This window comes from Trematomus bernacchii, unplaced genomic scaffold (genome assembly GCF_902827165.1).
Source record: "Trematomus bernacchii unplaced genomic scaffold, fTreBer1.1, whole genome shotgun sequence".
In the NCBI taxonomy this organism is placed as follows: domain Eukaryota; kingdom Metazoa; phylum Chordata; class Actinopteri; order Perciformes; family Nototheniidae; genus Trematomus; species Trematomus bernacchii.
In genome coordinates, this window is record NW_022987910.1 from 5930884 (window position 1) to 5958699 (window position 27816).

Genomic DNA, 27816 nt, shown 5'->3' on the forward strand with positions numbered 1-27816 from the left:
CCTATCGTTTATGTGCCTGGGTGTAGTAGATGCCTTAAACACATCTCAAGTAAACGAGAACAATTGTGGTAATAAAAGTAATTACAAGAAGGAAAACACATTTTGTGTTAACCATCTCTCTCTACTGGCATGAATTGTGTATATATTGAAAGTAATTATGGGAAAAAAGATGATTTGATTCAATGCACAGCCAGTTAGCTAAACATGCAATAATGTAAAATGTCATAAATGAGTACTTGATATCTTTTTAATGTCCTAAACCGTACAGCTCCTCATTTCGAAATGTTCCAAATCATATATGAAACATATTTGTATTGTATTTTTATACCTTTGTTATTTAAGTGCGTCAATCCAGTGAATTACTACGTCAGTTGCCTGCGACAAAATGACCTAACATTATTTACATTTATTGTAATGGCACTCTCGCCCCTGGACTAAAAGAAATCAGCATCTCTTTGTCCCCCAAATGCAAAAAACATCATTGGGCTTCGTATTTGACCAACAACTTGGAGCTTTATTGTGAAAGTATTTACCGGAAGTACCATTTCGTGTGATTGCTTGTGACTTGTGAGTGTGTGTGGACAGCAGAGCCAAAGGTACAGCCGCACAGTGCGTCGAGCTGAGAGATGGAGCTGACCGGCTGTGAGCGCAAATAAACCGAGGAGGACACCAGATGAAGAGTGGGAATACAAACCATGATTGATTCTGACTAGAACAAAAACAAATCTTCACATCTAAAGCCAGGACCCCCTCAGAGACAGCAGCGTCATGACACCAGTCCTGCATTGAGGTGAGAGCCGCTGCTGCGTTTTATGTCTTATTTATCGCGTCAGGACCATCCTGAAATTAGCGATGAGACATCTTGCAGAGCCTTTTCATGCGCAGGTGTTGTCCGGAGAAAGAGCCGAGCATCGTGATAACAACAACAACAACAAACCTCCAGGTGCTGAGGAGGAGATGGAGGCTGCTGTGTTTTGGTGATAAACCCGATTCATCCCCACGCACTGTCCGTGATGAATCCTCTCTTAGGAAGCGCATTTGTGATGGCAGAGAACAAGTGCGATCGGCTTGTTTTTAAGGTGTTGAAAACAGAGGCTGTGAGTGGCTTTACGAGGGTCGCGGTGTATAAAGGGGCTTTTCCGATAATCCATTTAGTCTAATAGCCTTTAGGGGGTAAAGTCTTGTCATGCTCGACACTCATGGGCCTGATGTGATGTGAGGCCCGCTCGAGATGATCCAGAGTCAGAGTACCGACTCGTGACTCCCATTCATCTCCTGCTTTCTGGACCTGGAGCTGTGAGCCATTCAGCAGCAGCCCGTTCCCATTCATGAAGTCCATCACGCAGCACAACGATCCACTGTTGGCTTTAAATAGGCTCTCTGGGCCTGCAGTAGGCCTGTTTCTGGCCTGCTATTGACTTTCTCTCATGTATCTTTTTATAGTCTACATGAGACAGTCAGTTAATATGAAGCCTAATAAGAATGATTATAACAGAGTACAGGCCTGCTGTTATAGAGAACATCACATCACTCTTATATGATACTCCTGTACTGCGTCTCTGGCACTATGTTGTAATAAATGTCTCATTATTTACCTTTGTTATAGACATATGATAATTTGCTGTACGTTGTTTTGTTGTGATACTTAAGCAGCGTCCCTCTAAGATCTAAATATACAATATTATTCACATCAAGTTGAGTTTTTTAGACAGAATAATAAAAACACCTTACAATAAAATGCAATTTGATAAATGACCACAAAATGTATTCTATAGGCCTTAAAATAACTGTGATATTCTGACTTTACTCCTCAGTATGATTTTATGACTTATTGGTACAGGTTAGTATTGACTTCCCTCATTTTCGCCCTATATTGTCTTATATTTGAATATAAGCTTTGATGTAAGCAACATCCCTCTAAAGCATTTGATTACATTTTACAATTTTGATAGTTATTCAGAGCTGACCCCAGGTTGTATATCCTTCATAGCGTGGACAGAATAACAAGGGGATCCGCAATCCAATATAACATAACAATGTATGTAATAGACCTTTATATCATATATTTTATTTTGATGGCATAACAGAAGGCAGAATATACGTCAACAACACCTTTAATCATTGATTTATAAAAAAAATGGAAGTAATTTATCAAGCCTAGTGTGAGGCTTTGCTGGCTTTCCCTAACAATACATATATCTAATATGTTTTGAGATTAAACTGGACCCATAGCTTTTGAAGACGTCACCTCTTTTTATTCTCTCTCGCTCTATTTTTCATAAATATGCGACATTATACAGACCAAACAACAAATAACTAATTTGTATTAATACACAGTTTGTTATTGGCTATGATTAGTATACAAAATCCAACACCAAGCACAAAGACTTACGATGTCAGAAAGTGCAAAAAGCCATGTCGCGAGAACCAATCTAGATTATTTTCGGATATTTTTTATACCAGCTCCACTCTGTGTCCCCAAATAAAAAAAAACATCTGTTTCAGTAAATGACACTTGATGCTCACACAGGTTGTGCACAGTTTTCCCTCTGCGAGAGGCCTGTGGTCATCTGTGAAATTAGTTAGAGCCGGTGGGTGAGAGACAGGAAATGGAAGTCGGTGGCGGAATGTGCATCTCCCACGCGCTGCGTCCTTTATCACTGGCCGCCATATGGAGGCCTGAGCTCACTCAATATTTACATTGTCGCCGCTCGCCAGAGAAACCAGCAGAGAGGGCCTGCTGGTAGAGGACACACTGATTAATGTATTTAATATCTGCGTGATGAGGCCATGCTACATATATTGGGAAGTGGTCGAAAACCCATCAGCCCACTGGAGAGATTGGGTCAGTTTGTTTGTGTTCAGGCTTAGGAATCTCCATCCTCTCATCATGTCTGGTTTATTATCACTGGTCCACTCTGTCACACACACAGATAGCTTTAAGCAGCCACACGTATCAATGTCTGGACCAGTGTACTTTCATGATGGAGACAGTCTCCCCTCTGGTGGTCCTGTGTCGCATCAGGACTGATACAAACTCTCCAGACAACATTAAGGCTGAATCAGGGAGGGGCGAGGTTATCAGGGGTTAGGTTGAAGGTCAGTGACCGGCTGCTCGGAAGTGGGCGGATCAAAAAGAGGGGCTCTATCAGTGCTGACCCCTACGTCTGCTCTTCCTCCTGCTAGAACGTCTGATCCCCATCAATCATCCACCCTCTCTATCTGAAATGTTCTCCCTTCTGGGATTTTTTTAATCATGTGGCTACATCTCTGCTTTTCCTTCCACTTCCGAAGGTGCTCCACAAAGTTTCCTTCTCTCTCTCTCTCTCTCTCTCTCTCTCTCTCTCTCTCTCTCTCTCTCTCTCTCTCTCTCTCTCTGTGTCTCTTGCTTTATCACACACACCCACACACACACCTGGATGTCTACTGTAATATCCTGTCTTTTGACATCTTGAGTAGCGGCGCTTTTCTGTCAGGGTGACTTTGCCTCCTGTGTCAGAGTCTGTTTTTCTTTCGGTTCTACTTTTGCATGTTTCTTCTGATTTCTGCATCTCTATCACCTACAGTATGTTAGAGTTGCAAATTGAGTCTCCATTTTGCTTTTAGTATCTGAAGTAGTGATGGGCTTTATACGCTTTTTTTTCATATTTCATAGAGTAAACAACCTTTTCATTGAAAAAATAATCATCAGACCAATTGATAATGAAAGTAATTACAATGTAAAGCCCAATTACCAACCTGTTTGCCTCAATCTTCGATGAACTATTATGTTCTTTAAAGAGTTTCCCATAAAAGGGAATATGCCAGCAAATCCTGTGAGATGTTTGAATGATTACTTGTATCAAAAGGTTGTCAAAATGATTTATCAATTAACCAATTCATCAGCTCTATTTATTATACATTCTTGACATTAATACTTGGATATGCATGCCTATACAAAGAAAACCAACATAAATACCATCGTTTTGTTTTCCTGTTTAACCTTTGTGTGTCTAACATGACATATCTTATGTGTACATCTTATATAAGAAGAACATGTTGTTACTGGATTCACACAGCGTTGGAGATGTTCGCACAGATCTGTACTGTACTGAGTGTGCTGCTAGCTGTATGCTGTGCTTTGGAGCAGGCTAATCTTAGAAAACATCGCAGGGCCTAACCTCCCCGGGGCCGGAGCACAACATCACCAATCGTCCTCAGCAGCCAATCACCGAAGGCGTACTGCTGGCATGAAACTGCAGCATGTGTTTAGATATAACTCTGTTAAACTACATATATGTAGTGTTTATTCCCCTAAGTGCAGGGAGGTATGTGTACACACAGCTTTAAAAATACAAATCTGTGTACATCCGCTATGCTTGGCTACATCATCACTTCCTCAGTAGCCACAACACCGCAGTATTAATCAGGAGAATAGTTCAGTCCTGTGAGGCTCCTCAAACTACATAAAGTGAACGTATCTCGCCCGATGTGTTTTGCAGGCTGCATTTGATAGCTTCCCCCCACACAGTAATGTTTCTTCCGTCTCCTTCCCGTTCAGTTTACTGTTACAGACAGAACTCCCAAACATCTGACAGAGATATCAGCCCTGCTCCCCGGGGTAAAGAAGCAGCAGGAGGAGGAGGAAGAGGAGGGGGCACAGGAGTGGTAGATTTTTACAACAGATAGGGAAGAGAAACAGGAGCCTGAAGGATGGAGGTGAATATTTTAACGTTCCCCTCGACATCTTCAATCTTGTTTTATGGTATTGTAAGTCCATCAATGGTCTTAAAAACAGAGGGGAGTCGTGGGGATGTTGGACATGGTGCCTCGGCTCCCCCTCGTCCCTTTCTTTACGCTCCCCTTGTCTCCTCCACCTCCACACTCTCACTGATTGTTTTAGCAGCTGGCCTATGGAGCAAAAACATGCCCCCCTCCAGTGGGGGAAAAATACTCATGTCCTTCATTTGTCAAATCCATCAAAATCCTACTAACAAAATAATAATAATGACTTGTGAGTTGAGATGGACTTGAACCTTTTAAAGTGAAAATACTTGATACTTTCGGGACTCAACTTGTGAGTTGACTTATAATGACTAAACTTATATAGTGATGTCACACCTGCACTTTTTGTTTCTGCAGGTTTTAAACTAAACAAAGTATCCTAGAATAACTTGTTCTGTGGTCAAATGTCCCCTGTGACACACACACACACAAATAAATAATTTCTTAATTTGTTTGAACTGTTAGATTGTGGCATTTTGCTGCTGTTGCTGGTATGTATTTCAATATCTGTTTTTGAAATATGGAATTAGTTACTTTCCAGCACTGCCCTCTCCATAGTCCCAGACATTATTTAGTTTATTCCCTCTGCAGTATGTATTCTGCTTCAGCGTGCTGAGCCTCAGAAAACCTTAATGCTGTCCACTTCCTCCAGCGACTCAGGGCTTAGGTTTCATGCTGACTGTGTGTGTGTGTGTGTGTGTGTGTGTGTGTGTGTGTGTGTGTGTGTGTGTGTGTGTGTGTGTGTGTGTGTGTGTGTGTGTGTGTGTGTGTGTGTGTGTGTGTGTGTGTGTGTGTGTGTGTGTGTGTGTGTGTGTGTGTGTGTGTGTGTGTGTGTGTGTGTGTGTGTGTGTGTGTGTGTCGTACTGTACTGTACTGTACTGTTAGTTCAGTTTTCTAGAGAGAGACACATCCTCATATTTGCGGAAGGACAGTCATTTTGAGAAACACACCTCACTGGGTTGTTGTTTTTCTGCTGAATGAGTGGAAAGAGGGCCCAGTGCAGGTTTGAAATAGCTGAATGGGTATTAACTTCCTCTCAGGCAACACACACACACACACACACACACACACACACACACACACACACACACTTCACACACACACACTTCACACTATAGCTTTGGTGTGGCTTGGAGGAACAAAGAGATGGATGTCTGGAGTCATTGATTCATGAATGAAATGAATCTGGAAAGTGATTTTAATTGTATCTCTGTACCACTTTCTCATAACTCTTTTTAGAATGAATCTTTTAATATCACATTTTGGGTAGCCAGGTTGTAAAATATCCTATTAGCTGATGTTTCTCTTTTCTTTTTGGTTATACATTAGTTACTGATAATTCACTTTCCTAAATGGAACAGATGTTAATAAGTTATTTGTAAATGGATTATGGTCCAGACATCCTCTGCAGCTTTTCCACTTTTGGGAACCCAAATGTTAATTATTTTCAATGGTAAATTATTTATTCGCCATTAATTAAGTTTAACAACAGTTTAACAACTACATTTGATACATGTTGTATCTTTCTTTCTTCTTGAGTTATTTCTGTCACAAGATGTTATGAAAGCGCTCCTGACCCGGGACCATTGGATGTGATTCCGCCTTGTTGGCAGAACATGGGAGAAAACAAACCAAAACACAGTGCCAATCCAAACGGCTTCATTTGAGACCCCCGACCACCCACTTCTGCACACGAGTTGAACTTAAATTGAGCTAAATGACCACAGTTTGGCACATTTAGATTCCCCTGGGACACACACACAGATAAGGGAGACATTTACTTTGTTGGCTTATTATTCTGTAGTCCCACCCTATCCTTTTCTTTTCTTTCGAGTGTCTCTATCCATCATTCCTCTGAAATTCTGACACCAGGTGGCCACATCCAGGAGTTTCTCTTGTGAAGAGATTTCAAAGAGCTGACACTCCTGTGTACTTCCCCTCATCATTATCCTCTCTCTGATCTGGCATGATGTTGTTTCAGATCTGCAATAGATTTAAAGAAAAGGGACTGAAACAAAGATATTGGCTTGTAGTTCAAAGTGTGTGTCAGACTTAATTCCAGTACAGAGTTTTTTTCACTAATACTGAAACTAAGGCCCACATGGATGCTTTTTCAAAATCACAATAACGCTGCGTGCAGGAGTAATTCCAGGAACCACTGCAGTGCAAATGTATGCATGATTTGGTTTCAGAGTGCAGGAAGCAAACATTTGAGCGCATATTGTGAGTGAACTGCCAAGAGCAGCACGAGCAGCTCTGAGAATAAGCTCCCACAGCTTGAGGAGTGTTTGCCATCAACCGTGCGTATGTCACTCTGCCTGCCCACTCAGACAATATATTTTATCTCCGCGATTTACAGACAACAATAATCAAAGCAACATGTGGTTGATTGTGCAACGACATCCACTGATGCTGCATTAGTCACACATGTGTTGAGGCGCAGAAAGAGAGAGATGAGAGGGGTGAAAACTGGCCTTGGATGTTGCTACTGACACAATGGTGGTAAGCACAGAGAGAGAGAAGAGTGTTATCAGTGCTGTGATGTGGTGTGGCACTGATCTGCCAGAGAAGGCTGAGTCATACCAACACACACACACACACACACACACACACACACACACACACACACACACACACACACACACACACACACATGGTGGGGAGCAGAGGAATGTAAGGATGATTTGGCGATAGTAACTTCAAAAACAAAAACTCAAAACAACAGAGAGTGAGATGGAAAAGCAAAATGCGCTGTATGGTGAGTCCGTGTTGAATCTGAGTTGCTGTCAACCTGCTCCGACATAACTCAATTCAGACAATCCCAGTGCTTGTCAGAAACTATCAATTGGTAAGTGATGGAGACTCTAGCTTTCTGGATTCCTGTTCACTTCTGTTGTCACATTGAATCTGTTGAAAAGCGGATTTCAAACCTTCAATCACATCTTCAACTGTCCGAGACTCTGGACTCCGGATGCTGACAAGTAGTGCTTATAGCTACTGAGGACAATGAGGTCATCAGAAATGTTTATAATAATCATAAAGACAAACATGCTGGTTCAGCAGTCTGCTTCATTCACACATCTTTTATTCTTTGCAGCATCACACATGCAGGCCGATCCACATGTGTGGTACGTCTGATCCAGAGCCAGGAGTTGCACACGTACACGCTGAAGTATTTCTCTTGAATCCACACTGACTCTGCTCTTCTTCCTCCTCTGTAGCCTCTCCTCGTGGGTTGGCATGGCCCAGTGATGAACGGAGCGGTGGTGCCCGGTAGCCCGGAGCTCTCCTCCTCGTGCCCGCTGCCAGACTGGCGAGAGTTCTGTGAGCTCCATGCCAGAGCCTCCGCTGCAGACTTCGCCGACAAGTTCCAACGCTTTCTGTTGGAAAACCCGATCTACGACTCGCCTGGTGCCGATGCCAGCTTCTCACAGCACTTTGCCCACCACTTCCTGGAGTGCTTCTCTGCCGCACTGACCCAGGCCCGGGAGAACCAGGCGTCCTCGCCGGGACAGGACGGCTCCAACACAGCGCCCAAGTACAGCATTGTTCCTTTCCTGGGAATCCAGGGCTGTCCGCTGTCCTACGGTCACGACATTTATCAGAGACGCAAGGACGCGGGGGCTTCAAGTGAATCCCTGGACAGCATGGACAGCGGAGGGGGAGGGATAGACGGGGCAGGCAGTGCCACCGCCTCCCGAGGCCCCCAGTCCACCCACAAGGTGTCCGCTCTGGGACAGTCCCGCAGCTCAGAGGATGTGTCGGTCAGTCACCCAAAAGCTCGCTTCAAGAAAGGATTCTCCCTGAGGAACATGAGCCTGTGTGTGGTGGACGGGGTGAAGGAGATGTGGCACAGACGGGCCTCCCCTGAACCTGAAGGACCCTCTGTAGTTAGAAGGGCCAACGGGGGAGTAATGGGAGCAGCAGGAGGGGGAGTGGAGGCTGCGGGGGGAGAGAAGTGGTCCAATAAGCTGCGGCTTCCCAGAGGCTCCCAGGGCCACAAGGCTGAGATGCTGGAGATCCAGAGGGAGGGAGCGCTGAGGTTCATGGTGGCCGACGACACAAACTGTATGGGGGCTGCACAGTGGCAGAAGTGCCGCCTCCTGCTGAGGAAGACGAGGAGGGAGGAAGGCGGCGAGAAGTTCCTGCTGGAGTTCTACGTGCCACCCAAGGTACACAAACACATGCAGACATGAAAAACAATTAGGCAGAAAAACATGGATCATTAGATTAGATGTTTATTCGGGGATTTGTTCAAAGAAACATGTATACAGTAGTAAACCCTAAATAGTGATTGAAAAAAAAATATTTCATGAAAATAATTATGAGTTGTAGCCCTCCTTGAATCCCAGAAACAAATCCAGCTTGATCCAACCCCTCTGACCCCAAGTGAAGTGGAACCGCTCTCAGAAACTGTCACGTCGTGGATTCATGCACACTTCACTTTTTTCTTTATGGGATTTCCAGATCATTGCCCCTGACCTTAAGAAGGCCATGAGGCTGTGCAGCTGGGTGTGTGTAAATCTGCCACTGTCCTTTGATCATAGCTGGTGGTAATGTGGGGATAAGCCTGCTGAGAGGGGGAGAGGGGTAAGGACAGGTGGGAGGAAGCCGTGGTGAAGGGGGGTGAAGGAGATGGGGGAGTGACCAGAGACTGCCATAGACAGAGAGAAAGAGAGAGAGAGCGAGAGGAAGCTCTTACATTGATTTCTGTGAAAGGGAAGCGGATAGAAAAGATTCCCCCTTCATGTGCAAAAAATAAATATTGATTGGTTCCTCATCTTAGCCTAACAGTCTACAGTGACAAACTGAAAATAGGGACCAATATAGTTTTTGTGAGCCATTAAAAAGCTCTGCCAAACTCAGAGAGGAAGCCACAAGGGGAACACGTAAAAGGAAACTTAATAATTGTGCTTCAGCAGTTTCGTCTGTTATGTTCTATTAACATTCACACATGGGACAATGATTATGAACTGAGATTAGGAGACACTTCAGAGCGGTTACAGCTGAAGTGACACATTAATTAAACACACACATCTCCACAGGCCTGCCCTGCAGACTCTCTGACTTGTTTTATCACTGCCGTCTTATTCAGGTCTTACAAATCATAACAGTGCTGAGTCAACAGTGTCGGAAAGATAAACCGGCTCATAAAATCTCGCTGCTGGCCGACTGGCTGTGGCTCCGTCCCTGTCAGTGCCATCAATCTGTGGCCGCCCTGCTGTGGAGCACGCTGCAGCACGCTAACTGTCTGCATTATGACACAGCAACAGGGACGACCCACTCTCTGCGATACACCAGCCAGAGCAACATGCAATAACTAAAGGGTAAAAGTAGCTGCAGCACATCAAAAAGGACACATGTTTACTTGCCTTACATAAAAGCAATGTTTTTGCGACAACACAAATTAAATAAAAACCCATTACTCTGGAAGTTCAGATAATCAAAGACAAAAAATGTTTAAAAAATCATGAAGGTCGCTTGGTTTTTACTGAATGCTAAGTGCTCGTGCCATGAGCTAGTAGGCTAACACTTTTTTTCAGATTATAAAAAAACATTAAATGTCCACGACCACCCTGGCTTTATTGGAATGAATGGGAAATGTTTGATTTTTGACAATTTCTCTAAAGATGGTTTGAAGTCCCAACATTATACCAATTCAGAAAAAAAGCATTTATATGCCCAAAATAAATCCAACAAAACTCTCCTGGCTCTCATTTGGTTTGAGTTGCTGCCTTTATTTCCTGTGAGGCTGTTACTGCTGTATGGTGGAGCACATGTTCAACGCTTAGACGCTGAAGTTGGTTTGTACCATGTTCAACATTTGAACAGACGTTCACACTGAAAAAGGGTTTGTGCTATCTGCAGTAGAGACGTACAGGAAATGGTCAACAGGAAGTGATTTTTAACATCTGATCCAAATTGAGGAATGGTGGGTGTGGATGGCTGCCAGCTGCACAGCAGATCAAGAGGAGAGCCGTGTTGCTCCAGACAGATCAGCTGATAAAGCTCTGCCAGACCATCAGTCAGCCTCCTTCTCGCTCTGCCTCTCCTGACACGCACACACAGGCACACGCACACACACACACACACACACACACACACACACACACACACACACACACACACACACACACACACACACACACACACACACACACACACACTGGATCTGTTGAGATTATGGCATGGGTCCAACTCTCTGCAGAGGGCAATCTGAGGCCAGGATGTTTTCTGTGTTAAGCCACTTGTAAACTCTTATGTTTGTTACGGTCACTCAGCAGGAATGCTTGCTGAGAAACGCATCGAAAAATAAGAGACTGCATTAAATCTGAGTTGTTGAGTCGTTTTTGCAAATTTGGAAATCGTTTGTAAACTCTTCCCTTCTATTTGTAATGTTTGCCTATTTTCGTTAGAATTTTATCTCAGGAAACAGTTCATTGCTGCTAAGGTTGTACCGATGATTCAGACTTCATGTTGCCCCTTAATTATCTCTTTAGAGTCAGGAGAAGTTGGGTGTGTTTCACACTAAACATAGAGGCTGCAGTGAATCTATTTTAACCTGTACCCCTAATTAAAAGCTTTGTAGAAAAATATAAAGTTTCTCCTTTACAAGTGACGCAGCTACCTCCTACAGGATGTAATGAAGGTTTTAATTTAACTTTGGACCGTCCTTAACTACTTATCTTGGTTTTGAAGGAACTACGCTGATGGAAATTACAGTATCACTCAGGGAGTAATGCATTTTCTTTTAGATTTGTTGCCACATAAACAACAACAATTTACTGTGATATGCAATCACAGGCAGTGCTTGTTTCCTGTCTGATCTCTAAAGCAGTTGCTCCCAATCTATTTTGCTTATGAAACCTTTAAACATCTTTAAATGTTAACTTTATAAAAGTTTAAAGTTTTACATTTAAAATGTCATAACTAAATAAGCAACAGTCAAAGATACAGTAAGGCAGCATCAGATTTAACCATTAGAAAAAACATAAATGTTGGTTAAATGTAAACTTTTATCCTTTGTGTGTCTGCATGTTAACTTCAGTCCTCAAAGCCTAAAGTCAGCATCCCTCTGTCGGCCATCGTGGAGGTGAGGACCACCATGCCTCTGGAGATGCCTGACAAGGACAACACTTTCGTTCTTAAGGTAAAACTGCAAACCCAGTGCACCTTCCAGAATATGACACTAAACATGTTGTTGGAAAAAGTGTTACCCCGTACCCTGGCTGAGTTAACATTGGATCTGTACCCTGATGTGGTCCTTTGAACAGAGCTCAGTGTGTGATCGTGTTTGGCTGCCTCAACAGGTGGAAAACGGGGGAGAGTACATCCTGGAAACCATAGACTCCCTGCAGAAAAACTCCTGGGTTGCTGACATCCAGGACTGCATAGACCCCGGGTAAACCACCAGATAAATATTTGCTGTTGGCTGAAGATGGAGGGAAGACAGGAATGAAGGGTGGATGGGAGAGGGAAAACACACAGTCATTAATCATCAAATTAGTGGACTTTTTGACTGCTTGCTTTAGCACAAACATGGGGAAGCTCGCACCACTAACATTCCTCCTCAGTTTCCTGAGTTGGTTCAGGACGTAAACAAAAAGATTATTTGTGTTTGTAGGATGTGGATGAGGGTTGGAGTCGTGTATTAGAACACGTGTGTGCATGTGTTTATGTTCTTGCGGTTCTCCTGACCTGCCTGCTTGTGTACAGTGACAGCGGCGATGACATCGAGCTGGCGTCCTGTCCTCATGGTCAAGCCTCCAAAGACTGCTCTATGGTGTCCTCCTGCAGCTGTGAGCTGCTGTCTGAGGGTGAGCAAAGACTCTTTTCTGCAGCACATGTAACATAACATTGAAATCTGTTGATCCACGTACATTTGTTGTAAATATAATTAAAACATTTGCCTAGGTGTGTATCGAGCTCCGGAGAGGCCGTGTCCTACAGCAGCGGAGCATTACAGTGCCCCCTCGGTCCGTTGCAGGGAACCCCCCTTCACACAGCACCCGTCCCACATGCCTTTGGAGCGCTTCCTCCAGTCCCCGGAGGCTCAGAGCTCCAACTCTTCTGCAGGTAACACAGACACTCAATCCAAGCATACAGTAAGAATCCTTAGAAACAAACAGACAAAGACAATACGTTGATTTGTTCTGACTCAGGTGGCAGTGAAGGAGCCAAAGAGTCGGACGGGGATGCCAGCCTGTCGAGTTACCCATGGTTCCACGGTACACTGTCCCGTGTGCGCGCGGCTCAGCTGGTGCTGGCAGGCGGGGCCAGGAGCCACGGGCTCTTTGTGATTCGTCAGAGCGAGACGAGGCCGGGGGAGTACGTCCTCACCTTCAACTTTCAAGGCAAAGCCAAGGTGAGACAACTATACAGCAGAGAAATGGCAATATGTAATATATTTGAGAAGAAAGAGGGGGATATAAATGTAGTTTATCAGGTTGAACAGTTTTGTACGGATATATTTTCAATGTAGTTCAGAAAACACGAAAATCAAAAAGAAATGGCTTTGCTATGCTGCCTGAGTGAAAATATCGTTCTTCATTTTGCTTCTTTTGTCTGACCTACAGTAAATGATATTAATTAAAAAGGAGGAATCTGACATTTGAGGAGCTGTAACCAACAATGTTGTTGTTTTTTTGTCAAAACAAACCAAAAAATCAGTTATCCAAATTGTAATTGATGATTTTTATGTTATTTAAATAATGAAATAACATTCATCTCACCTCCCTGCTGCAGTTCAATTAACTCAATGCCTATTCTTGTGACATGTTGGGTTGCACCACAGCAGCTAATAGCAGACAGAGTTGTTCTGGCCCTGGAAAAGATGCAGTAATGTTTTGTGTTCTCTTATGTAATACTATCCCTGAACATCACATCCTGCCAGCCGGTAGTGTTGAGGACGTGTCAGCTGCCGCCTCTTCCTCTGGTGTCAGCCTTGGCATTCGCTCTGTTCCCACAGCGAGACTCCTCAGATATTGTCCTGACCTCTATCTGTTTCTCACACAGCACTTCTCTGTCTTTTTGTTGTCTCTTTTTTTACTCTTTTATTTACCATCTATCTCTCCCTCTTCCATACTTTCCCTCACTTGTTAACGTCCTGTCTTCCTCCTCTCTTCCAGCATTTGCGTTTGTCGGTGAATGAGAACGGGCAGTGCCATGTCCACCACTTGTGGTTCCACACCGTGTCGGACATGCTGAGACATTTCCACGCCCACCCCATCCCCCTCGAGTCCGGAGGCTCTGCTGACATCACACTCCGCTCCTATGTGCAAGTGCAGCGAAGCTCATCAACAGGTAGACAACACATAAACGAAAACTGCTCACACACCACCTCACACAAGCTTTGACTACAATTAGCTGAAGAGGTCGTACATGTTGATTTGACCAATTATTCCATATATTCCTATTAGAAGCTTAAATAGTGGTATATTTTATATCAGGTTTGCTGGAAAGGTCAGTACATTCAGACCACTATAAGTGAAGGGCTCTGGACACACAATACAGGTGTTTTTAAATATTCTGGATGATGAGGCATACTTTTACTCATTTCAGTACACTCAAGGGTTTTGTTGCTGCAGCCTCAATTGGTGTGGAAAGTGATTAGTCATTATCCATTTATGTTCCCATCAGTTTGAATACAAAATATAAAATTATTCTGAAATGGGCCATTGTACAGGATAAGTACTTCAAATACTTTGTGATGCTAATACTTTTGTACTGCTACACAAGCCAACATCTTAATGAGGATATATATTTTTTTAACAATCTGAATGATTTGTCCACCACTGTTAAAAAAATTGTCATGTTGGAAATCATTTTCGTGGTTTCAAAAAAGTGTCTCAGATTGACAATCACCTCTCAAGATCAAAAGGATAATGGAGGAGGATAAGACACTTCCAAAAAGTTATGTGTGTTGATGAATAGCTTGTCCCTTTAGCTGGAAGATTCAGAGCTAAAACTCACTGAACCAGCCCCCCCCCCCCCTCCTCCTCCTACTAGCCCTGCTCCTGCCCTCTGCTCTGCTGGCATGGGATGAATGTCCTCCTGTACAGGAGAGTGAGGGGGCGATTATACCACAGGAGTTTTGCATGCAGGCCGAGTCTCCGGCCCCAACACACCCTGCTGGTCACAAAGAGGCCCTCTGTTTCCCCAATGCTGGACCCACACACTCATGCACTCCCTACCCTACACATACTTACATAGAGCGAGGGTTTGATTCAGGGCGTAAAAGACTTCACTGATACACTGGTCAGGCATGTCTTTGGCACCAGTGTGGTCGGTGTTATTGCCCACCAAGAGAAAGCATAATAAAGGAGGCCCACACTGCCTGTGTTTACATGCTCTATGAAGGAGCCTTAAGATGGCAGCTTTTCAGTATAAACCAACAATTATCAGCCGAATGGATTCATCTGTTTTAATATATCTTATTGTGGCACTGTACTGCCTCTTCAAATTGATTTGATTTCAATTGAATTATACGTATTTTTTCTCCCTCTGGCAACCTTCTACAGATGTGTCTCTCCCTCCCGTCCTGACCCCACCCAGGGAGACAGGCTGCCGGACTGATTCTGCCCAGACTCCTCTCCACCTTTCTGGGATCACAGCGCCTGCAGGGCCCCCTCCTGATGCCCCGCTCTCCTCGAGCACCTCCTCCTCACCCACCACCCTCCCCTCCCTCTCCCGCAGTGACCCAGGTACTGGAGGAGGAGTAGGAGGAGGGTTACAGAGCCGGAGCAACAGCTCTGAGCGCCTGCTGGAGGCCTCTAGCGGAGCGTCCGAGGACTACCACGATGCTGACGGGACCCGCAGGGCCCGGGCGGTGGAGAACCAGTACTCTTTTTACTAAACGACCCGGGGTGGGTTTAGTTATGTATCGGAGATGACATGGGGCGCTCTGCTGATGATGAAAACGTTCCATATCACTGGATCACCCATCGTTGTGTTTGTTTGTTTTAGTTTCAAGGCAATTTCCTGTGTCTCTGATTTAGGAAGGGTGGTGAGATTATGGTGAGCAGAAAGATGAGTGTAGGCGGAGAGAAGTCTTCAAGTGGAGTCATATGGCTTTGATTCATTTCTTCTGACCACTTCCTGTTCACCCTTACCCACAGTTCCCTGGGAGCAGAGCCTGTGTCACCACCCTAGTGAAGGATTGAGGGTTTGCAATGACCCTGAAGAAACACCCCCTCCCCTCAGAGCCCCGAGAGCATCCCCTAATGTTTTTTAAGCTGCTTTGAGTCTGTCCCGGATATCCTCACTGTCCCCGCAGGGTTTCCCTAGAAAGTCCTGCCCTGGGTCTCTGCAATCATGGGCGTGTTAGCGTTAGCTCGGACATGTTTTTCTTAAAACGTCTACAGCCTAAAGGGTCTTAGTGCCTGACAATTACCTTGGACTTGAATAGACTGTTGGTCATAGCGTTTGCCATCTCACATAAACTCAAAAACCCAAAAATGTTACGCAGGTAATTACTATATCTTCAGTTTCTGCTAAAAACACACTGATCATGCATATCTCATCATAATGAATTGGCTTTGTTTCTCAGTTTCATTAATGGCTGCAACACATACACACACACAGGTGGTCATATGTTGTGTTACATATCACTTTAGAAACTCTGAAATGGTACATGGACACATGTTCAGTTTGTATGAATACGGCCGGGTGGCTTACATTTTGCCGTCATACCGGGTTATTTGTATAAGAGTGTGTGATGGTGTATTAGAGCTCAAATATTTTTAATGATCGTTGTGCTGCAGTAGTGTTTCTAAAACATGGTTTTCGAGGTCCCTCCATCTGGTGCTGGTTCTGTATTCAAGCTTATCATATCAATAACCTGTAGATTAGATATGCTGTTAATATAGGAGTTCACTTGAAGTAATGCCTTGAAGATATTATTATTATACCAAATCCAGCATTTATTGGACGGACCGGGGACTCGCTTTTTAGAGAGGCGGCAGTATTTGGTACTGTTAGTGCGGCCTGGTGTGGACAGGCAGTAAGTTAGGGGTAGTAGATGGCCATGTTTGAATGGGAAGATGTGATGTTGTTGCTTTACTTTATGCTGACAGAGTGATGGGCTTGTTGAGTTATTAACTCGTAAGAAAAACACAACAAAATACTCATGTTACTGTAAAAATGTACATCACAGACATTCACTATAACACAATATCAGTCCAAATACCTTCTTAAAGGAAATGTTTGACATTTTGGAAATGCATTGCCAAGAGTTAAATAAGAAAATGGTTACCACTTTCATGTTCAGTGGAGTGGTATCAATGCTCTGATCCAACCCAGGGATGTACTTCCCACAATGTCACACCTTTTTCTTTTTAAACTGGCGAGGCACACCTTACAAAATGAATAGAGAGCAGCCAGATTTCAGATACTGTACTTCACACATATGCAAACTTTTGTTCGGAAAGAATAAACATATCAAGAGTCAACATTGGGCTTTTCAAGCACGGCCATTTAGCTTCAATGGTGACATTTAAATTTCAGTCGAGGAGAGAACGGAGCAGTTCATGTGCCAATTTGAATCCTATTTTTGAAACATATTTATTCCTCAGCTGTTGTAAATTACATTTTTCCTATCGAGTCTTATTTATGTACAATTGATTGATTCTTCTTGATGAAACATCCTCAGTGGAGCCTGTCTGTTGCAAGAGCCCATCTCACATATCACAGATTGCTCATGCCTCCCTTTTATTTTCTTAACACTTCTTAAGCTACATTTTCTGTTGTCTGACTGAGTTTTGAAGAGTCTGTGCAATTTTGTACAAAGTGATGTACTTGACATACTACTTTATATTTCTGTGAATAAAATGTGAAGAAATGTTGCACTTTTTCCTGCGGTTATTCAACACACGTCACTAACAGCCTGACATACGGCTTAAACAAGTTGAAGAGTTTGGTGTTACAAAAACAATCTGATAAAGTAGAGCTCTCTATAGAGATCATTTGTTTCACATGTATGTATTCTGTATTAACTGAGGTGTCGTGGTTTTCATTTGTTTCAGTTTATATTATTAAATGAAACAGAGTCAGCCTATCTTCCATATTTAGGCCCTAATGCTACCACACATTTGTATTATGAGATCTAGTGCAGCAGTATCATAGTTCAAAGGGTTTGACTTGTTTGACCACTACAGTCAGTTTAAACACTGATAACTTGAAAGAATTCTTTACCAACAAAATGTCCATTTGATTCTTAACTACTCAACCCATGTAACCTTGAATTCTTGAAGAAAACATTTATCTTTCATGCAAGTAATGAATTTAAGTTTTGGGCCATTTAACAACGGCAAAACTGCATCAAAACATCAGGCTACAAACTCTCACACAACTTGTAAAGTATAATCCAAGTCTCAATTTCATTCACAGTTCCTTCAAAATACATTTAACAAAACATGTGTATTTTTTGCTTAAATCTTCTATTTAAAAGAGGCATGCCTGCACAAACGTAAGACTGTCTATGCAGAATTGTCTTAAATAGTAAGGGAAATACTGAGAATACAACTGGATAAATAAGACATTAAATTAACTACTTTCTATTACATATACAAAAATTATGAGAGTGAAAATGTTTGGATATAGTTTTACTGTTGTGAAAGTTCAGCCCCATATACTTTCATTCAAGACAAGTCTTTTTTTAATTATTCGTTCACTATAGGCATATGGAAAAAAATAATTCTCCTAGAATTCAAGGTAACACACCGTGAGTAATTGACAAATATTCCTTCTGTTGGCGAAGTATTCCTTTAATCCCAGAAATGAACCATGTTGGAAGTTTCTACTGGGAAGCATCTTCAAGGAAATAAACTGATGTATTATCAACAACAGCAGCTCTCAGCAGACTTCCATACCATAAATGAGTATCGTCCATTACAGACTACACAGAGGCCTCCAACTGAAGCCTATGATGATTTGGATGTGCTCAGGCGCCCTCTAGAGGTCAGATCTTATAGAATTGCAGAAAGAAAAAAAAACACGCAAAGCATTCTGGGTAATCACAAACTATGATCTTCATTGATAAATAAAACTATTTAAAAAATATGAATCAAACTGTTGGTTGAGAGTTGGTTTATACAGTTACCCCTATTAAAAATAAATTTTAATTTTTAATTTAACATAATATACAGTAGATCGATACACTCTCAAAAATAGGTGTATACATGTGTATTATTTTTCTAATAATCTTACATTTGCACACTTCAAAGTGATTTCCTGAATTACAGATGCAGTGTGTAAGGAAAGGCAAAGGGATTGTGCGTGTTCCAGCCTCAGACATTCAATGTTCACATCCTTGTGCAGCATGTGGGTGAAAGGAATTCAATGAGAGCTGCCAATAAGGGTGGTTTGGCTTCAGACTTGTCCCTATGGAAATGAAATAAATAAGTGCAGACACAGAAACTTCACACCTGGTGGTACAGATGTTGATGGCACAAAAACTAAACCTCCATAACAGTCTACATCAGCTTCTTGAGATAAGGAGAGTGACCATTTGACAAGATTGTAATGATGTCTCTGAAACCTAGGTTAAAATAAATCAACGGTGAGAAAGCCATTAAGAGTGAAATATAATATTACCTGTACATACGATTTGTAAATGTTCTCTCTCTTGACGTTTCTGATGTATGATCATTCAGCACCCACTTTTTAGGTAAGTGTTTGCAGTTTTTGTTTCTGCTGGTTTTTACAGTCTTAAAGTGAATGAATGAGGAAAAGTAATATGCTCAGTTGCTGTTTTGAAACAATCAGCTAATGACACAGTTTATAAATACCAATCTTTGGCCTCTAACCAGTGATTCAGCCTTTGTTTGCTCCTTAAAAACACACAAGAAAAAATCATCTTCAACTGTCAAAAACCGTGCAACACTTGCAAAACAGTCTGAGGTAGCACTCTCTCTCCCCCTCTTTCTCCTCCCTGAGAGTTGTAACATGCAACCCCAGAGAGGCACCCGCCAAGGTGCTGCATCTATTTCAGGATATGCTGAGATTCACAACGAGAACGCCTGCCATGGCCATCAGCACTATCATAGTCAAGTCCAAATGTCTTCCCTCCTTCCACTTGTTGAGGTTCTCCTTCTTCTGCTCCTGCAGGCGCTGCTTCCTGGCTCTCATGTCCTTCTCCCTCTGCAGCTGCTCCCCATAGTGAGCCTGATAAAAAGCATCAAAATCAAACATGGCCTTCTTCCCAGTTTGGGAGAACTGCCTGGTTCTGTAGTGTTGCTGATGTGGGGGGGCTGAGGATTTGCTCATGGTCTCTTTGGAGGAAGGTCTCCCTGCACTGTGAACATCTGAACTGCTGAGAATCCCACGGTCATACTTCCTCCTGAGGCCAATGTTTCCCAGCACTGTGTAGGCCTTGCTTATATCAAAGAAGCGCTGCGTGGCCTCATCGTTCCCTGGGTTCTTGTCAGGGTGGAAAAGAAAAGACTGCTTGTAGTAGGCTGTCTTGATCTGGGACTGTGTGGCACCAGGGGACACTCTGAGGATGTCGTAATAAGTCGTCCTTGCTCTGTACATAATGGGAGCCTCCTCTGAGCTGCGGTCACTCTTCCAGCTGTAGCTTCTGGTAGATACCTGCATGGTATTAGGATGGGCTTTCAGACGCCTCCACCTGTCTGACCCCTGCCCTGACCTGAAGGTGTCAGGGTGGATGAAAACAGCTCCTCTGCTCCAGGATGTCATCCTGCCGGGCAGCAGCCTCTCCTGCTGCCTCGCTGAGAGGTACAGGGATGTTGTGTAAGTGTTAAGTCTCTCTCTGATAAACCGGGATGAATCCAGCTCCAAATACCTGACACAGCCCAAAGTCCCATTTTTCTGTGGACTTTCACTTGTTGTCACTCCGGAAAGTTTCTCTGGTTTGAGTCGTGTTGCTTTGCTTCTTGACACTGGCTGAACTTCATGATGTTGGTCCCGGGTTGACTGCTCTTTACACCGGCTGTCACTGAGGGAGTTGACCAGCAGAGGACCGGGACTCTCTCCGGTGCACACCGACCAACTCTGGCTGTTTCTGAGGGCGGACAGCCGGTAAGCCCCGCTCCCTAGCCTATGACCGACCTCTGCCATTTTACCGAGAACGGAACGGTGAGCCCTACATCCATGGGTGAGCCGGCCGGAAAAAAACATGCAACATCCGGAACGTCAAACGACGAGGAACCAATCAGAGTCAATGTTTACAGGAAGTACTTTCATAGTCGGCCAATCATTTCGCAGAAAACGATTCATAAAGGGAAGGGGAGGGACTTCGCTACTGATATAACCTTCCATAACAGCTCTGGTATTGCACTAATAATAATAATAATTGTATAAACTAAATAAAAATATTACTGAAAGGGGCAATTCTGCACAATGAGTTATTTATATCCTAGTACTTTAGGCATACTTGATTGGTTAGATCAGATGACCTAAGATTTTCATCGTCATAACTACACTATAGCTATGTTCGTATGACAAAATAAAAAACCTTGAACCTTGAACCTATACTTTTCCTTATATTAGGTAACATTTAGTTTGAAAGACTTTTACTTGTAGTATTTTTACATTTTCGTATTTTATTTTAAATAAAATACTTCATCCAGCACTGTAAACGATACACTTAGGGTGACCAGATGTCCCGCTTTGTGCGGGACTGCACAGCATTTTCACGACTTTTGGTGCGTCCTGCAAATTGAGACGATGTCCCGCATATTTCATTTTGATTGGCCAAAACGCTTTTCTGCGGAGAAAGGCCGGCTCGGTCCCTTTATTATTATATGTTTTAAACGGCATCATGTAAGTTGCGCCAGTTCACGAGCGTCCATAGTGTCTCTCCTCCCCTGTACAACTGTACATGACCACGTTATTGGTAAAGGCTTGATAAAAATCAGACAGGGCAGATTCAATCTGTCATAAAGTCACAAAGTCTTTTAAACAAGACTTTTACAGCCAGTGCATACACTTGTCTTGTTCTTAAGTCCTTGTTCTTAATTATATTATAAATGCATTCATGGACTTCTTCAGGATTATCTTGCAGATACAGTATGTGGCCAAATTATATCTCCAGTATAGACCCTGATTCCACTGTGCCATAGAGGTGAAGTTGAAATGTAACCAGGTTTTATTTCTATTTGGAGTGTTAAGCTTGAGTCTTTTGGGAAAACATTGCATTTGTGAAAAGTATTTGTCCATTATTTAGTTGTTTGACAAAAAGTTGTATCACTCAATTTCTGTAATGACCCGTTAAACAAATACATTGACTACCGTATACGCTTTATGTGTTGTTAACAGCAGACTTCTGCAGCTGGTGCACCTGTCATGCTCTCAAGTCCTATATTAATAATCACATTTTAATGCATGAAAAATCTGAATGCATTCTGAAAAGATTTGGATTTGGGAATTATAATACTCTATGACTCTTGCAACAACAAGAAAATGTCAGCAAGTGACCGGCAATTATGAAAAATTACGATAATTTACCTTTTAAGTCATTATACAATCTTTTAATTACTGTTTGCATTATTTTTGCAAAGCTTTATGAATATATGCGTGCTTATAACTGGAGCTATAAACAGATAATGCATTCTAAGTATGTTTATAATGCATTACATGAAAACATGTGTTCAACATAAGCTCATATCTATTCCTATTGATTCACTGTGACGACTACAACACAGGCGGAAAACACCTTACAGCCTATCTTTGCTTTGGACAAGGACACTTTGTTTATACATTGGAAAGAACCGGGTCCACCCGTTTTTTGGGATCCTGGGACCAAATCAAAAATGAAACTGAAAGTTTTCCACACCCTAAACACTGACTCATTTTCATAGACTTGCCTAAAACAGCTTTAGACAATACTGTCTGCCAACTGAAAATGGAACGCACCTGGAAATCAGACAGAGCTTAAAACACAAAACAAGATCAGAAAACAGCAACATTAAGATGGGACACAATAATATGATTGAGTACCAACTTACCACAGTGTGAATCCACCCCCTCCTCATCCTCTTTATTCCAATGCAAGTCCCTCGTGTCATCAGTCATGCAAGTGTTTGTATTACAAAAAATGGTAACACTTTACAATAAGGTACACAAAATGTGCTTAGTTACTGCTTAGTTACTGAGGAACTACTAGGTAGTTAATGGTTAGTTAATGAGTAGTTCCTCAGGGACTGCGATTGAGGAACTGATGGTTAGTTACTGGTAAACAGACTGGGGGGTACTGCATTAACGAATCATTCGTTAATGGTTAGTTAATGAGTAGTTCCTCAGTGAACTGATGGTTAGTTACTGGTAAACAGACTGGGGGGTACTGTATTAATGAATCATTCGTTAATGGTTACTTAATGAGTAGTTCCTCAGTGACTTCGATGGATGGTTGGTTAGTTACTGGTAAACAGACTGGGGGGTACTGTATTAATGAATCATTCGTTAATGGTTACTTAATGAGGAGTTCCTGGGAGACTTTCATTGAAGCAATGGTCCGCTGCAGCAGGGCACTTTTAAACCATCTTCGGCTGGCTTGGGTCCCACACTGGATCAACTGGTGGAGGTGGATCCGACTCACGTTTTACTGCTTAAGTCATCATTATTTACCTTACCATTACTTAGGCCGTTTGGGTACGGTAAACTCAAGGAACTCAAACAAAAACAGTAGTTACCCATTACCTAATGCTTACTTGACCATTACAAAAACAGTAGTTACCCATTACCTAATGCTTACTTGACCATTCATTAAGCAGTATGTGTCCCCTCAAGTAAAGTAAGGCATCAAAAACAGTAGTTACCTATTACCTAATGCTTACTTGACCATTACAAAAACAGTAGTTACCCATTACCTAATGCTTACTTTACCATTACAAAAACAGTAGTTACCCATTACCTAATGCTTACTTGACCATTACAAAAACAGTAGTTACCCATTACCTAATGCTTACTTTACCGTTACAAAAACAGTAGTTACCCATTACCTAATGCTTACTTTACCATTACAAAAACAGTAGTTACCCATTACCTAATGCTTACTTTACCGTTACAAAAACAGTAGTTACCCATTACCTAATGCTTACTTTACCGTTACAAAAACAGTAGTTACCCATTACCTAATGCTTACTTGACCATTCATTAAGCAGTATGTGTCCCCTCAAGTAAAGTAATGCATCAAAAACAGTAGTTACCTATTACCTAATGCTTACTTGACCATTCATTAAGCAGTATGTGTCCCCTCAAGTAAAGTAAGGCATCAAAAACAGTAGTTACCCATTACCTAATGCTTACTTGACCATTCATTAAGCAGTAGTTACCCATTAACTAATGATTACCTCACCATTATCTTACCATTAGTTAAGCAGTTTAACTAACAAACAAACAAACAAACACTGTTGATGACAATGACGGATCTACAGCCACTGAAGTTTTACATTTTTATTGAAACAAGGATGAACATAAAAAAAAAGAAAAATGTAAATAAAAACGACTTTTTATAAAAAAAAACTAAAAACAAGTGCAAAGCAAAAAAACATCCATTCCTTCCTCACTTCCCCTTTGGATTAATGGATAATAGTCCTCCATTCGTCTTTAAGTCCTGGACCTTCCCCTCTAAATGTTGGTCCTTTATGGCAGACTTACACATCTCAGAGAAACGGAGAAGGGTTTCCCCCTTCTTCAGTGTTCCCCGGATATCTTGGAAGATGCCCGGGTTCACGGCATGCAGTTCTGCAATTCCTGCAGTGTCGGCAATGGTTTTGCGGTCCACTCCTACCGCTCTGTAAGCCGCCGTTTTATTGTTGCCCTTGTTCACCGCCTCAAGAACACGCTTGTAGCGGGTTATGGCGTCTTCTGGGGTCAGGACTGAAACAGAAAAAAAGACAAATATTTAACTATTTAACAACAGTACTTTGTTGTTGCCTATCCTAATGATGTCTGTAGTGCAGAAATCAGTTTGGATATGGGTTTATTAGTATTGATAATATTCTTGTACTAGTGTTATATAGTGGTAGTGTAATCCTTACATACAAAATTGTGTAATGAATTGGTGTAGTGTAAAGGTATTACTAGTCGTGTAGCTTTGCTCAAAGTAATGTTTAAATGTTAGTTATTGTGTTTGGGGTGTGTACCTTTATATACAGAAGTTAGGTTTGGGCAATCAGCTCTACTTTTATCCAATCATGTTTAATAGAGATAACTGATAAGACGATCCACAATGTGGATTTAACGCTATATCGAGATTGCTCCGTTTCTAATTTATAACGCATCAATAAGTTTTAGCCTGGCATCCTCATGTCTCAGCAGCCTTTAAATGGAACAGTTTGGAGAAGCTGCTCTCCCTGTTTTTTTTGAAAAATCTGACACTGCAGGTTAATGTAAGCGTGCAGAGACCAACAGAGATGGAGTTGTTTGGAAACACTGGTGTCACTCTGAACAGAGCGACATCACAGCATGTTCTGTTTAACATTATAGGCCTACTTATATTCAGGGATGCAAACACACGTATGGTGAAAAAAGAGAGAACTATTCGAAACAGAAAAAACAGCGTAATATACCATCTGACAAAGGCCTGAGCTATAATGCTTCAATTAACTGGCTATTCTTTATAATATACTCTGATCAATAGGAGACAGAGATGTTAAGTTACAAATCAAGGGTTTTTATTATTATTTAGATCAGGGGTGGGGAACTTTTTTCTCTCAAGGGCCATTTCAATTTTTACAACTTTCTCCAAGGGCTGTACAAATGATTGAACTCAATTTCTGCTTAAAAATACTAAAATCACAGCCCATTCATTTCGCCTTTCTTTCATGCTGTGCAAAGAAAAAGCAACCTCTTAATCCAGATATTTTACCATGACTCGCGCATGCATGCATACACGGTTGTGGCATGACCACCAAAACAGAAAGATATGGACACAAGATGTGTGCAAATTTGTTTTTAAATGTTGAAGTTAAATGCATCAATCTGGTGCACACCCATATGAAACAGACCTGTAAGCAGATTTCTCTTTTTCTTTATGGATATTTTACAAATCACTCCCTTTTTAAACTGTATTCTTGTTATTTAAAAAAACGTTTTTGTTACTGTCAAAGTATTTTATACCTGTTTTTCATTTAGTCTCTTTTTTTATATAACTATAATCAGGGGTGCACATAACTGGTACGCAGGTACATGCGCGGCAACAATCTGAAATGCATACCGTCACTTGTGTCACAAAGCGCATTTGAGTACCGACGTACTTGTGAAGCTTTTCCAGAAGGCGGTGAGATCACCGGACGACAGAGTCGGTCTCCGTGTGCACAGACAGGGCTGCTGTTAACGTCGGTCTGTACAGCAGCCCTGCGCTAAAACAGCTGATCACAACGTTCCCACGCTCCGCGGGTCACGAAGCTCTGTACCCCACTACCACCACCCCCCCCCCCCCCCCCCCAATCGCGAAGTGCTGTAGTCCACCCCCCCCCGTTGACAATCGCCAGAAGTTGGAGTACCAAACACTGACTCCAGGTACTCATCTGAGTACCTCACTGAGAAAGTTGTGTGCACCCCTGACTATAATGATCATATCAAGGTGTGCCTTAACCTCACTGAGCTGAGGTTATTTGAGCCTCTCAGTCTGTCAGGAGAGAGCTCTCTTCCACCTGGTTGTAGAAAAATGTCTTTATAGCTAGCTAGCTAACCAGATGCTAATAACAACAGATCGCCAATGGGCTTACAACTAAAGACACAGCCACGCAAAAACTGCGGCATGTATAAGGCATCCTTATGGGTACTGCAATATTTGAAGTGCTGGAGCGGCGTTCCGTTGTCCGTCAGTCTGTGAGTCGGACCCCCCACACCCCCAAAACGAAAACTCTTCGGTTCTCCACGAATTACACAAGTCACCCAAATCAGCGTTAAAAGGTTAGCCTGTTTTAATTTTGAACGCAAAAAACAATGCTGTGTTAAAATAAAATACTCTCGTTTCTAGCGCCCTAATGTCATTTACTTATTTAACAATTTAACTAATTTAACCCATAAGAACCCAGACCCATTTCTACTTTTGGGGAAATTAAGGGGAACATAATTTAGACTAAATAGACCACATTTCTGACAATGTCACATTAAAGTTCATTTAATGCTAAAGTAACTCTTATTTATAACTTAATGAATGAGGAGGATTTTTTGATTTAAATTTGTTTGAACATTCTTTGAATTGAAGAATAAAGAATATATTAACTAAATATAATTGGATCAGCTAAATTAACTGAGCAGATCATAATCATATTTCTAATTGTGACATATGTGTTACTCCAGATTTACTGTGAAAGTTTAAGGTTAATGTCCCGATGTGACATCAGTGTCACAGCGATTTTTATCTAATTTGTTTCATATCAATTTGATCAAGAAATGTTAACAGGTTAAATGTAACAAAGGACATGTTATGTAAGCATTTTAATTCTTAAATGGCTTGATTTGTACCTTTAGCAACCAAAAACAAGCCTCTGAAATGTAGCTAGTTCTGTCACATGTGTTAGCCCAGCACATGACCCACCAGACTGTTCAGGGTGTGTCACTTAAGGACTTTATGAGATAAAAACAAGTCTAAAGCTGTATAAGGAACTTTACAGAACATTTAAATGTCATGTAAGCGCTTTGAGCTCCAGGAAGGGGCTTTATAAATGTAATGTATTATTATTATTATTATTATTATGTAACAACTGTGTCACGGTGGGTCCTCGTGGTTTAGCTAGCAACCTCAAATCAGATAGCACAGAACAAAAAGTGTAATACATGTGTCAATTGAGATGATTTCGCGAAGCAGTGTTACTAATTTTTCAAATAAAAAAGAAATTTCAATTCATACTTACATTCTGACAACAAACGCTTGCGGGACCCCATCTTCTTTCGTTTGCTTCTCCTCATGTCCATTTTCAGCCGAGATGCACGTGACAGGCTCATGGCCAATCGTAGCACGTGAATGCTATGAAGGGGCGTGTCTTGCGTAGTGCTCCAGCCGGATCCCGATTTGCAGCGCATTAACACTTTATTACGGTTTTAATATTTTAATTGTATATTAGTGAAGATACAGAAGCT

At 42.1% G+C, this 27816-nt stretch overlaps 3 protein-coding genes across 4 annotated transcripts; 1 reads left to right on the forward strand and 2 right to left on the reverse strand.

Annotated features, from left to right (window-relative positions):
* Positions 1 to 595: 595 nt before the first annotated feature.
* LOC117470369 (SH2B adapter protein 2) lies at positions 596 to 17606 on the forward strand. Of its 2 annotated transcripts, none has more exons than XM_034115127.1 (9): positions 596 to 790; positions 7986 to 8936; positions 11813 to 11914; positions 12075 to 12166; positions 12481 to 12581; positions 12679 to 12840; positions 12927 to 13129; positions 13893 to 14067; positions 15285 to 17606. In XM_034115127.1, the coding sequence occupies exons 2-9, from the start codon at positions 8016 to 8018 to the stop codon at positions 15617 to 15619; spliced, it is 2091 nt and encodes a 696-aa protein (XP_033971018.1). In that variant the 5' UTR covers positions 596 to 790; positions 7986 to 8015; the 3' UTR covers positions 15620 to 17606. The 2 variants fall into 2 exon arrangements, with proteins under 2 accessions (XP_033971018.1, XP_033971019.1); XM_034115128.1 differs by having other exon boundaries at positions 15271 to 15453.
* A 176-nt stretch (positions 17607 to 17782) lies between these two features.
* Positions 17783 to 21394, reverse strand: dnajc30b (DnaJ (Hsp40) homolog, subfamily C, member 30b). Its single transcript, XM_034115129.1, has one exon. The coding sequence runs from the start codon at positions 20899 to 20901 to the stop codon at positions 19750 to 19752; it is 1152 nt and encodes a 383-aa protein (XP_033971020.1). The 5' UTR covers positions 20902 to 21394; the 3' UTR covers positions 17783 to 19749.
* Positions 21395 to 24009: 2615 nt separating this feature from the next.
* LOC117470279 (coiled-coil domain-containing protein 106-like) lies at positions 24010 to 27813 on the reverse strand. The gene is made up of 2 exons (XM_034114989.1): positions 27591 to 27813; positions 24010 to 24603 (listed from the first exon to the last, which is right to left on the reverse strand). Exons 1-2 carry the CDS (start codon positions 27757 to 27759, stop codon positions 24287 to 24289), a joined length of 486 nt encoding a protein of 161 aa, XP_033970880.1. The 5' UTR covers positions 27760 to 27813; the 3' UTR covers positions 24010 to 24286.
* Between the last annotated feature and the right edge of the window lie 3 nt (positions 27814 to 27816).

Coding starts and splice junctions, on each gene's coding strand:
- LOC117470279 (XM_034114989.1), bottom strand. CDS start 27,759: ATGCGCTGCAAATCGGGATCCGGCTGGAGCACTACGCAAGACACGCCC. Junction 24,604..27,590: donor CAAGCGTTTGTTGTCAGAAT/GTAAGTATGAAT, acceptor TTTCTGTTTCAG/TCCTGACCCCAGAAGACGCC.
- dnajc30b (XM_034115129.1), bottom strand. CDS start 20,901: ATGTTTTTTTCCGGCCGGCTCACCCATGGATGTAGGGCTCACCGTTCC.
- LOC117470369 (XM_034115127.1), top strand. CDS start 8,016: ATGAACGGAGCGGTGGTGCCCGGTAGCCCGGAGCTCTCCTCCTCGTGC. Junction 12,841..12,926: donor GAGCTCCAACTCTTCTGCAG/GTAACACAGACA, acceptor GTTCTGACTCAG/GTGGCAGTGAAGGAGCCAAA. Junction 13,130..13,892: donor ACTTTCAAGGCAAAGCCAAG/GTGAGACAACTA, acceptor CCTCTCTTCCAG/CATTTGCGTTTGTCGGTGAA.